The following is a 12,370-nucleotide window of genomic DNA, read 5'->3' on the forward strand; positions in this document are numbered from 1 at the left end:
GCATCAGCCCCAGAGTGAGAGACACTCCAGGGAAAACAGGAAACTTCAGCAGCAATTTTCCTTGGACAGAGCCCAGCTCCCTCTCCCTGTGCTGGGCTGGCTCTGTTGGCTGAACAGGGGAAGACCCCAGTATGAGCCCCTAGGTGCCCTGTTGGCACTTAGGGCTGGGCACTTGGGGCTAGGGCGTCTCTCGCTAGTGCCCTGCAGCCCTGGGGTCTCTGATCGGGCGCTCTCAGAGCTGGCTGGGGAGAAGAGGCCGGTTGCAGGCTCTGTGCAGGTCCCAGCTTTGCTGAGAGGAAGTGGCCCAGGGAGGTTTGTACAAGCCGGTGAGACGCATGTGACCCTGGCAGCTCAGCAGAAGGAACTGGCTGCCACACCGCGCGGGGACAGGCGCATCGCTGGGTTGGGCTGGCTACAATGGCCCTCTGGCTGCCCACCAAGAAGGAGAAGTATGGAGTTGGTGAGTGGCGCTCCCTGGGCCGCCCTCGGTGGGGGGGACTGGCCCACTGGGCCACCAAAGAGCCTGTCAGAGCCGAGCGGGGCAGGGATGCCCAGCTGCAGGGTGGGGCTGCAGATTTTATTGCTCTGAGCCCTGTGTGGGCAGCTCAGGCCTGCAGGCCCTGTGAGCCGGAGCACAGGGCCCCACATTCAGAGTTCAGCCCTTGGGCTGGGGAGCTGAGTGGGGCCCAGGTACCTGTGCTGGTTGCAGCTCAAGGGGGCTGAGCAGTGTCAGGGCTGGGGGGGCTGAGCTGTGTCTGGTCTAGGTGGTGGTGGGAGTTGGGGGGGCAGGGCCTGAGCAGTGTCAGGGCTTGGGGGCTGAGTGATGTCTGGGATGGGGGGGCAGGGGCTGAGGGGTGTCTGGGATGGGGGGCTGAGGGGTGTCAGGGCTGGGGGGGCTGAGCAGGGTCAGGGCAGGGGGGCTGAGCGGTGTCTGGGTTGGGGGCAGAGGCTGAGGGGTGTCAGGGCTGGGGGGGCTGAGCAGTGTCTGGGTTGGGGGGCAGAGGCTGAGGAGTGTCTGGGCTTGGGGGCCTGAGTGGTGTCTGGTCTAGGTGGTGGTGGGAGCTAGGGGGGGCAGGGGCTGAGTGGTGTCTGGGTTGGGGGTATGAGTAGTGTCTCAGCTGGGGGGTCTGAGAGGAGTTTGGGCTGGGGGGACTGAGCGGTATCTGGGCTGAGGGGGCTGAGCGGTGTCTGGTCTAGGTGGTGGTGGGGAACTTGGGGGGCTGAGTGGTGGAGGTAGTGGGGTGTCCTTGCGTCTCCTGCTCCCCAGGGCCATGTTCATTTGCCCCTCGGAGGTGCCTGCTCTGGGGCTGGGGCCTGGGAGTGCTACAGGCCCACACTGGGTGCGCTTGTCCCTGGGGCTGTGAGCTCGGGACAGGCCTTGGCTCCAGCCCCCCACGCTGCCCCTGCAGGTGCCCAAGGCAGTGCGAGGTCGAACACAGCCAGGGCGGTGACTGGTGATAAGGGGTAAATGTTGAACGCTGAGGGGAACTGAGATCTGGGGCAATGTCCCCAGGGCCGAGGTGGATACTCCGTCCCTGGCAGGTTTTCTGTCCGGACTGGCTGCTTTGCTAGCAGATCCACTCCCGGATTCTCTGCCTGGGCCAGCCCTGCTCACACTAGAGAGTCGCAGTGGTCCCCGTGGCCTGGGAATGGCTGGCTCGCGTGCGAGGATGAGTTCTACTCATGGCCCCGCGTCACACACACCGGCCTTTCCCCCCATCCCCCTGCAGGGAACCTGGGCTCAGTCCCTGCCTCCGGCAGGTCACGCACAGCGAGCCAGGGCCTGCCAGTGCTGCAGCCAGTCCGCAATGCACTGGGCAGCACCGCTGCCCCCCGCCCCCAAGGCAGTGCCCTGCACCAAGGGGGGGATCTCCTGCTGAGGACGGCTGCTTGAACCTCTTCCCCTTCCCGCTGCCTCTGCCCCGCCCTTGGAGCCACTGGAGTCCAGACACTGAGCCCGGGCCTACGACTGCAGCGTCCCTGGAGGGACAGAGATGGTGCCATGAGGGACCCTCGCACCAGCAAGTGCCCTGGCGGGAGGTCACACACTGCAGAACTGTGGGTGCAGTGCCCTGGGGGTGCCCTGGGGGTGAGCAGCTGCTCCCCATTCACAGTGCTGCTGGTTGAGTCTGTCGCTGCTTCTCCATGGTTCCTTCTCACCTGCCCTTTCCTCCAGGCCCAGAGACAGGGCAGCAGCCCCCTGCACCCTCTGCACAGCCCCACGACACCCCCCTGCACCCTCCGCTCAGCCCCCGAGACCTCCCTGCACCTTCCGTGCAACCCCACGACACCCCCATGCATCCTCCGCACAGCCCCCCAAGGCCCCGCTGCACCCTCCATGCAGCCCCTGAGCTCCCCACCAATAATACATGCCTGGCGTGGAGGCCGTACTGCTCCTCAGGGGCAGTAAGTGGGTTCTGAGCAGTGTGGGCAGGATATGCGAGGCCTTGTCTGTGTGAGTCCATGTGTCTGGAGCAGCCAGAGAGCCAAACCTCGCCTCATATTCTCACGCTTGCACTATGATGGTAGCCTGTTCCGGAGCCAGGAATAGAGTCTGGGGGCTCCTGCGCTCTAACCCGGGGGGCCAGGGCCAGGAATAGAGCCCGGGGCTTCTGTGCTCTAACCCAGATGTGGGGGGAAGGGACCAGAGCCAGGAATAGAGCCCGGGGCTCCTGCGCTCTCTGCATAGACCTTCCTCTTGCAGAGCCCTGCCTGTGGCAGGAAGCCTCATGTTGCAGGCTCCTGCTGTCACTTTCCTCTGCGGTATTTTCTGTTCCTGCTTTTCTCACTAGCTGCCTCTCAGCAGATGAGTTAGTGGAACTGTTTCCACGGCTGCCCCCCTGCAGCTGAACTGTCCCTTTGGCCCATCGGGTGTGACCCCTGCCTGTTGCACTCACGCAGGGTCCCAGAGGCTGAGCCAGACTCAGTGTCCCAAGTGACTCGTGCTGGACTCAGGGCCCCGCTCACCTGGCTGGGAGGCAGGACAGCCCAGTGGAGAGGGGCTGGCTTGGGACTCAGGAGCTCCAGGTTTCGTTTTGGGCTGCTGGAGGGAGTTGCTGAGCAGCCTGCCCATGGCTCAGCACCCATCAGTGGGGCCAGATTTCAGGCCCCACCCAGCAGTGCGGGCTGATCCTGGCCCTGTCTCTGCACAGGGTGGGGAAATATGGGTTGGAGACAGCAAGGGGTCTGGATGCCACGATGATCGGCCACAGGGGTGTGGGGCTGTGCCTATGTCACGGACTCCCCGGGCGATGCTCTGACCTGCTCCCTACGAAGCCAGTCAGGACTCTGGGGAAGTCTCCTTTCTGTGAGCAGACCGTCTGCAGGACACACAGCTCACCTGGCTTCCCCCTTCCTGGGTCTGACCTGAGTGAAGTGCAGACGGGGTTGTCTGGCTCACTGCCCCCCCAAAATGGACCCAGCTGAGGGGTCCTGTTCTCTGCACCTATAAGCTCTGTGTTAGACCATGTTCCTGTCGTCTAATAAACCTTCTGTTTTACTGGCTGGCTGAGAGTTGCGTCTGACTGCGGAGTTGGGGGGCAGGACCCTCTGGCTTCCCCAGGACCCCGCCACGGCAGACTCGCTGTGGGAAGCGCACAGAGGGGCAGAGGATGCTGGATGCTCCGAGGTCAGACCCAGGAAGGGGGAAGCCGGGTGAGCTGTGTGTCCTGCAGACAGGCTGCGCCCAGAAAGGAGACTTCCCCAGAGTCCTGCCTGGCTTCATGGGGAGCAATTCCAGAGCATCGCCCGGGGACTCTGTGACACCCACCACCTAGAGACTTAAGAAATGCATAGGGGAACTGGGGCACCCCTACAGTATTCAGAGGACACATTAAGTACAGTTCCACTTTGTCACATCTCTCCCCCCCTTTGAGATCGAACTGAGCGAGGTCATTTTAGCCGGTGACCTGGGGAAGTTCGAACCCACCAACGTTTCCATGGATACCCCAGCATCTCTCCCATTCCTGTGTGGGAGTTACACCAGGCCCTTCCAGTTTCACGCCCTTCCTTGGGTCGGGTGTGCTTGATGGCACTTGCTGGTGGCATGTGGGAAGATTTATGTGGCCCGTGCCCTTTTTCCACCCCAAAACCCCTGGGGTTCAAACTGAAATCGGGTCTTCTCCCAGCTCTCCAGTCTGGAGGGCTACAATTCGGGCTCTCTTGGTTAAGAGCCCCCATCTTGACCTGGGCCAGCTCTGGGCTTGGGCAGCCACTCCCCACCTTGTGGCCCAGGTACGACACTTCTGCCATCCCCATTTTACACCTTCCAGCTTTTACTGTCAGTCCTGCCTCCTTGAGGTAGCCCAGCCCCCTCTTCACCTGGGACACGTGTTCCTCCCAGGCCTGGCTAGAGACACCGATATCCTCAATGGACGCCAGGGCCAGGTATAATAGCCGGCGGCGAAACTTCTGGGGCACCACCAGCTGCCTTCTGATTCCCCATGGTTCTACTTCCCCTGCGGGAGCCCATTCCCAGTACAGGAATCCCTTTTCCCACGGGGATCTGTCCCTGCAGCCTTCCCCACGGGGGTTTGCAGCCTGTGGCCCGCACGTTCCCTCAGCTCCTCCAAGGAGGGATCCTCCTGCGGCTTGGTCTGGAATTCAGCTGCTGGGGAAGGGAGCGGGACCTGTTCCCTCTTGCTGGCTGGGCCTGGGGTCACAGCCCCGCCGAGCCCTGTCCCTGGTCACTCCCTTCCGAGCCCTGTCCCTGGTCACTCCCTTCCTGCCGTGGGATCACTTCCCAGCAGCGCCTCTGGACCAGGCAAACCTGGTTGGGAGCTGACCTGCCCTGCCTGTGTGTTCCCCCCTCAGCTGGGGTCTCAGCTCCGCCCATGCTCAGCGCTGCCCTTGCTTTCTAGTGGAGGCAGGCAGCGAGCTCTCTGCTCTCCTTACAGCATCAGAGCCAGCAGGAACCCCCCTCTGGTGTGCAGGGGGTCAGGGAGCATCTCTCCATCCCACTCGGCCCCAGGGGTCTGGTTACAGGCAGGCAGGTATCCTGAGCCTAGCGGCTCCTCCCCCTGCCAGCCAGGTCATCTGCATTTTCACTGACCATTTCCCTCTTCGCCAATTGGTTCCGTGGATTCAAGTTCAAACCCTAGGCTGGTTTCAGAGTAACACCTGTGTTAGTCTGTATTCGCAAAAAGAAAAGGAGTACTTGTGGCACCTTAGTATAGAGCCAATATTCATAACTTCAACTACAAAATGATAGGTTTTAGAGTAGCAGCCGCGTTAGTCTGTATCTGCAAACAGAAAAGGAGTACTTGTGGCACCTTAGAGACTAACAAATTTATTTTAGCATACGCTTTCATGAGCTACAGCTCACTTCATCGGCTGTTACAGGAGCAGGGCCTGGATCCTGTCCCAAAGAGACACAGTCACCCTCCAACAGGGTCTCACAGCTGGTATCCTGGAGAACCCCAACGACCAGCCAGCCCCACCCCTCCTGGGTCTGCACAGGGATCTGGGCCATATGCAGGGCGAGGGGCTTCATCTCTGGGACCTTCAACCAGGTCTCACAGCCCCTCAGCATCTGAGGCTGCACTATCCGGGACCTGACAACACTTCTCTCTGTCCCAGGATCTCGCCACCCCAGGAATGTCTCCCCATTGACCATCATCTTCCGCTCCCACTGGGGGTCTGAGGGGCCTGACCCCAGGAGACTCCACCCAGACATATGGGTTGGGGTCAGGAGTGGGAGCCTGTCCACCTCCCCACCCATCTGGCTGATGGTGTCTATGGCCTTGGGACCCAGCAAGGGAGCTAGACACCAGGGCTTTTCCGCAGAGTCCCCCTTGTTCAAATCGCCAGGCTGCGCAAAGGCAGTGAGGGAGCATCCACATCCCCCCCCCTTAACCAGGGGCAGCAATTTAGTATCAAGGTTCCCTGCAGAACTGGCCCCCCGGGGTCTATCCCCACTCACCCCTGGCAGGTCCCCTCCTTCTCTCCGCTCCACCATCGCCAGTTCATGCTGTTGCTGCTCCTGCAGCTCTTTCTCGGGCTCTCACTGTCTCTCACAGTCCTCTTGCTCTCTTGGACTCAGCTCCAATCCCGTCCATCTCCGATCCCTGGATGGGGAACCCGATCGTGAAGACCTCGTCTGGTCAGGGACAGGAGTCTCGGGGATACCTGGCTACCACTCCAGCTGCTCCCAGATCCTGCTATAGCCCCATTTGGGTCAGGAATCTGCTCCTTAGAGTGATCATCCTCCTCCAGCTGCACGATGAACTGTGCTTTGGTGAACTTTCCAATGCGCAACCCTCTCTTTTTGCACAGGGTTACAATGTCCTTCTTAAGGAGATGGTGACAGGCCCTCACTCTGCTCTTCCCAAGTTGTTGTGGACTCACAGGCCTGTGTGCTCTCAGCTCCCCATGGTTTCCAGGGAGAACCCCGAGTGTGCCAGCTCTTCTCGAGGTCACTGCCTCTTTGCCAGGGTCGAGCTGCAGACGCCTCCGCCCCTGGGACCGCTCGCTGCAATCCCCAGGGGAATCCTGTTACTGCAAAAGTCCTTCTGTCTCCCAGGGCCAAGGCGCAGGCTCCTCTGCCCCTGAGACTGCTCATCGCAGTCCCCAGGGGACCCCATTACTGCACAGTCCTTCTCACTGGTCACACACTCCCAGGGGTTAACCACCCCTCGAAACCGCTCCTCTCTGAGCCTTCAGCACGCCTGGTCCTCGTCAATCCCCCTTTGTTTTACTGCTCCCTAGTCACTTTCTGCAGGAAGCGCCATCCACAGGGTGCAGTACATCCCACCGCTACCACCAGTTGTCACGGAGTCCCCAGGCGATGCTCTGGATCTGCTCCCCACGAAGGCAGTCAGGACTCTGGGGAAGTCTCCTCTCTGGGAGCAGCCTGTCTGCAGGACACACAGCTCACCCGGCTTCCCCCTTCCAGGGTCTGACCTCGGAGCATCCAGCATCCTCTGCCCCGCCGTGCGCTTCTCATAGCAAGTCCGCCCAGGCGGGGTCCTGGGGAAGCCCGAGGGTCCTGCCCCCCAACTCCGCAGTCAGACGCGACTCTCAGCCAGCCAGGAAAACAGAAGTTTATTAGATGACAGGAACATGGTCTAACACAGAGCTTGTAGGTGCAGAGAACAGGACCCCTCAGCTGGGTCCATTTTGGGGGGCAGTGAGCCAGACAACCCCATCTGCACTTCACTCCATGTCTCCAGCCAGCCCCAAACTGAAACTCTCTCCAGCCCCCCCCCCCCCCGGCTTTGTCCCTTTCTGGGCCAGGAGGGCACCTGATTCCTTTGTTCTCCAACCCTTTAGCTCTCACCTTGCAGGGGGGAAGGGCCCAGGCCATCAGTTGCCAGGAGAGAGTACACTGGCCCTTTGCTCTGCAACAATCACACCCCCTGCCTTATCCCACCACCTAGAGACTTAAGAACTGCATAGGGGAAACTGAGGCTCCCCTACAGTATTCAGAGGAAACATTAAGAACAGTCCCACTTCGTCACAGCATAGCAGTGGGCAGACCCTAGCCCCTTGGGGTGCAGCTGCTGAGTTTTCTGTTCTTTCTGCTTAGGATCCCACACGGCTCATCCCCAGGGCATCTCAGGCGTTCATTATCCACGTCTCCCCTGCCTGTCTCCTGCCCGTTCCGTTCCTCTCTCCCCTCAGAGCAGCAGCTAGGGTCTTGTTTTGGGAGGGGTTTTTAGAGAAATACCAATGCGGGCCTGTGTTGACGTCAGAGATCTCTGCTGGATGCAGCAGGCGGGGAGGGCTGGGCTCGCGCTTAGTTCCTTAGTTTTTTCCACCAAATGCATCCGATGAAGTGAGCTGTAGCTCACGAAAGCTTATGCTCTAATAAATTTGTTAGTCTCTAAGGTGCCACAAGTACTCCTTTTCTTTTTGCGAATACAGACTAACACGGCTGCTACTCTGAAGCTTAGTTCCTGGGGGCTCATTCCATAGCCTGGCACCAGCCCGTGACACACCTCGGGTTCCAGCAAGGATGGCTTTACCCTGGTGCTGGTGGGTCCCAGAGGCCCTGGCAGCCTCCTCCCTGGGCTCTTCCAGAGACACTGGGCCCAGGGCACATGTTGGAGATAAGGTCTGAGACCTTGAACCTGGAAGTTGAAGTTTTGTACTGCTCTTTGTGTGACATTTTATGCAAATTACTTAATCAGCTAATTTGCGTGTTTAGAATTGTGCATATTTAAGTTTGGCTTGTCACCACACCCTGCCCCGAGCATAGGGTGGGTGTGCAGCTGCCGGCTGCGGGGGGGGGGGGGGGAGGGGCACTGAGCGGTGGCGGGTGCTGGTGGCCTGTGCTGTTGGCTGCTGAACGCTGCAGGGGCCGTGGGATGGAGGGTGGGTGGCAGCTGTGGGTGGGACCCTGGTGCCAAGAGAGGGTGCCCCCAGATGGGAACATCCCTCTGGGTGCTTGACAGCCATGGCCCTGGGTGCAGTGAAATCCCCACCCACCGAAAGAAGCTGGATCCTGCTGTGCCCATCCCCAGCCTATCCGCACTGCTCATGCCCGTGTCCCCAGCTGGCAGCACCCTGCAGATCTTCCCCAGCCTTGTGGCAGCTCCCAGACCCAACCTGCCTCCAGCTCCATCTGCACCCTCCATCCTGGGGCTGCTGAACTCAGACCCCTTGGGAGCCCTGAGACTGGCTACGCTAGGACCCCGGGGATCAGAGTGAGCAGGACACCCCCAGGGCGCTCATCTGTGCAGTGTCATAGAGGGGTCTCTCCTGCCCCCTAGCCCCAGCAAGTCACCTCCCCGTGACCGCCCTGCCCTGCCCACTGAGTACAGGCTGGGAGATGGCGCCAGCCGCCAAGGCAGCCTGGCAGCATGGGGCCTGGCATGGGCGGGGTTAGAGAGAGCCTTGTGCCAGAGCAGAGATGAAGGGGGCACATTGTGCCTCTCGCTATCAGGACGACTGGGGGCTGGGGCAGCCTGGCATCCCAGTAGCAGTGGTTGTGACAATGGGGGAACACCAGGAGCAAAGGGCGGTCCCACCCAGCGCTGGGGAACAGCTGAGGCAAGTTGTCCGCAAGGCACTGAGAGGCCGAGCTCAGAGAGCAAGTATCCCAGGTTTCCCCTAGCCCCGGAGACGGATGAGCTGGGCTGGTGAGGCAGTGAGAGGGCAGAGCCACCTGCAGGGGGCTGGGGTCCAGAGCTGCCCCCTCTCACCACCCCCTAACTCCCCTGGCTGTTGTTTTGCAGCTTTGTGGAACTTTTCGGGCACGAACGAGCATCACCTGCCGCTGCAGATCGGGGACACAGTGCACATCCTACAGGCCTTGGAGGGTAAGTGGGGCCGGGCACTGAGCATGGGGGAACCGGCTCTACAGACCCCATGAGAAACCTCTTGGACCTCTGTGAAACCTTCAGCCACACTCTTCTTGAAATCGTGTCCTCCCTCGGCTTCTGGAACTCTGTCCCCACCTGGTCCTCTTCCTCTCTCAGCTCCCTTCAGTGTGTCCTTCAGCAGATCCCCTCGTCCCCTTCCCGCTTTCTGTGGGGGGTCCCCTTCTCTTCTCCCTCTGCACCTGGGCTCTGGGTAACCCCATCTGCAACCAGAGTCAGCACCCCTCTCTGCCCGACTCACTGATCTCCCTCCACTCCAGACAGTCTCCTTCAAGCCAAACGACAATTGGGGCCTGTCTCTCTGATGCCTCCTCAGGACTGCCTAGCTGCCAGCTCCAGCTCCTAATCTTCCCCCAAGCCCTCCCTGCTTGGACAACGCCACCATCCTGCTCTGTCACTCAGGCCTGTAACTGGGACATTGTCTTCACCCCGGCCATTAGCCAGGTCCTCACATGCAGCTGTGTGTAAATCTGGCTGGTTCTTTCTGCAGAGCGTCTGTGAGACAGGGCACAGGGCCGTTCGTATCCCTCCCCACAGCTCCCATTCTCTCCAGGCTCTGATTGTCCATCCCGCCCTGCTCAAAGCCATGCAGCTCCTAGCCCACCACTGTGCCCACGGCACCCTCCGCTGGCTCCCCCTTCTCCACTGGATCCAACATGAGCTGCTCGTCTTCGTTTTCACGGCATGAGCCATCCCCACGCTGCCTGTATGCACTCAGCTCTGATCAGCCCGTGACACCAGCCTCCAGCACCCACTTGTTACAGGTTCAAACAAGCCCCTTGGTGCCTTCTCTCCTGCCCCGACACTGGGAGGACTCCCCGTAAACCTCTGCAAAACTAACTCGATGTCCGGCTTCAAGCCCCCTGAGCACTCTGCTTTGCCGCCACGCCTACAAAAATACCTGAGAGTGATTTGGGGGCTGGTGTGCTGACCACCCCCTGTCTGCTGGCCATGGTCTGGTTGTTCTCTTGCACTCCCCTGGCGGTCTGTCTCCACTCGTCTCTTGTACACAGGTTGTCAGCTCCTTGGGCAGGGCCTGTCTCTGTTCCGAGTTTGGTTCCAAGGCCCATTGAGAATACAAATAATACACAACAATAGCAGCCAGCCTCCAACAATACTCCCCCTCAGCAGCCAGTCCTGCCACACCAGTCCCCCTAGCCACCGCTCCTGTGGGGATAGGCCGGGGCTGGACTAACCGGGAGCTCCCCCCCCACAGCCAGGGCTCCTGCCCCCCCTCACAGCGCCCCCTGCTGGGACAGGCCGGGGTTGGACTGACCGGGATCTCCCCCTCCACAGCCAGGACTCCTGCCCCCCCTCTCACAGCGCCCCCTGCTGGGACAGGCTGGGCTGGACTGACCGGGAGCTCCCCCCCCCACAGCCAGGGCTCCTGCCCCCCCTCACAGCGCCCCCTGCTGGGACAGGCCGGGTTGGACTGACCGGGAGCTCCCCCTCCACAGCCAGGACTCCTGCCCCCCCCTCACAGCGCCCCCTGCTGGGACAGGCCGGGCTGGACTGACCGGGAGCTCCCCCCCACAGCCAGGGCTCCTGCCCCCCCCTCACAGCGCCCCCTGCTGGGACAGGCCGGGTTGGACTGACCGGGAGCTCCCCCTCCACAGCCAGGACTCCTGCCCCCCCCCTCACAGCGCCCCCTGCTGGGACAGGCCGGGCTGGACTGACCGGGAGCTCCCCCCCCCAGCCAGGGCTCCTGCCCCCCCTCACAGCGCCCCCTGCTGGGACAGGCCGGGTTGGACTGACCGGGAGCTCCCCCCGCCCAGCCAGGGCTCCTGCCCCCCCTCACAGCGCCCCCTGCTGGGACAGGCCAGGCTGGACTGACCGGGAGCTCCCCCCCACAGCCAGGGCTCCTGCCCCCCCTCACAGCGCCCCCTGCTGGGAGGTTTGCTCTGCGTTCAGAGGCCCCCAGGCGTCTCACGTCTGTTGTTCCGCTTGCAGGCTGGTACAGAGGGTACTCGCTCCGGAACAGAGCCACCTGGGTAAGTCGGCGGCTCAGCGCGGTGGCAGGGGCCCGGGCGCTCGTCCTCTCCCCTGTCCCGGGGCCGGGCCCCAGAGCGGCTGTGGGGCTCCGGGGACACCGTGCGCGGCCAGAGGCGGAGCTCCTGCGCTCGCCGCATGGCGCCCCCTGCAGGAAGTCGCCAGGCCTTGCGGGGCGTGACTTCAACCTGCTCTGAGGGCTCCGAGCCTCCCCCCTGACCCCTGCTCTGGCCCCATCAAGGACCTGGCCCTGGGTTGACCCATATCCGACTGGGTCGGAGCGCTCCTGCCCCATGGGGGCCAACAGCCCTCCCTCTGGCTCTGCCCCCCAGATCGGGTCGCTGTGCTGACGACTTCTCCTCTCCCCAGGGCACATTCCCTGTCGCACTGATCCACCTGAAGGGCGCCCATGTGAAGCAGAAGGGGTAGGTATGGGGGGGCAGGGAGGGGCTCTGGGCTGAGTCAGCGAATGTTTTACTGGTCGGGGTCTGCGTCCTCCCTGATCTGCACCTCATTGGGCCCGTCACCACCCCCCGAGGTGTCCCAGGGCTCAGCTGGGCCCTGCCCCCCAGCCCTGTCCCAGTGCTCTGCTGGGTCCTGCCCCGTGCCCCAGCCCAGAGCTCAGCTGGGTCCTGCCCCCCCTCCCGTCCCAGGGCTCAGCTGGGTCCTGCCCCCCCCGCCCTGGCCCAGTGCTAAGCTGGGTCCTGCCCCCCTGCCCTGTCCCAGTGCTTTGCTGGGCCTTGGCCCCCTGCCCCCCGCCCAGATCTCGGCTGGGTCCTGCCCCCCCCGCCCTGTCCCAATGCTTAGCTGCGTCATGCTCCCCTGCCCTGTCCCGATGCTTAGCTGGGCCTTGTCCCCGCCCTGTCCCATTGCTCTGCTGGGTCCTGCCCCCCCGCCCTGGCCCAGTGCTCACCTGGGTCCTGCCCCCCTGCCCCCGTCCCAGTGCTAAGCCAGGTCCTGCCCCCCATCCCAATGCTCGGCTGGGTCTTGCCCCCCTGTCCCAGTGCTCAGCCAGGCCCCCCCCATCCCAGTGCTCATTCGGGCCCTGCCCCTCCCCCGTC

The 12,370-nt window shown here is 62.3% G+C and overlaps 1 protein-coding gene across 6 annotated transcripts in view; it reads left to right on the top strand.

Moving 5' to 3' along the window:
* Positions 1 to 343: 343 nt before the first annotated feature.
* The window catches only part of LOC119854624 (dedicator of cytokinesis protein 2-like), a 337,122-nt gene continuing 325,095 nt past the window's right edge, over positions 344 to 12,370 (top strand). For all 6 annotated transcript variants that reach the window (XR_006280678.1, XR_006280679.1, XM_038399401.2 and 3 more), the window contains exons 1-4: positions 344 to 460; positions 9,177 to 9,260; positions 11,271 to 11,311; positions 11,679 to 11,734. Coding sequence is in view for 4 of the 6 variants with exons in the window: in XM_038399401.2 (XP_038255329.1) it covers positions 418 to 460; positions 9,177 to 9,260; positions 11,271 to 11,311; positions 11,679 to 11,734 (224 nt within the window). In the remaining 2 variants the exon portion in view is untranslated. The remainder of the gene's footprint in view (positions 461 to 9,176; positions 9,261 to 11,270; positions 11,312 to 11,678; positions 11,735 to 12,370) is intronic.

The sequence above is a fragment of the Dermochelys coriacea genome, chromosome 4 (genome assembly GCF_009764565.3).
Source record: "Dermochelys coriacea isolate rDerCor1 chromosome 4, rDerCor1.pri.v4, whole genome shotgun sequence".
NCBI classification, from domain to species: Eukaryota; Metazoa; Chordata; order Testudines; family Dermochelyidae; genus Dermochelys; species Dermochelys coriacea.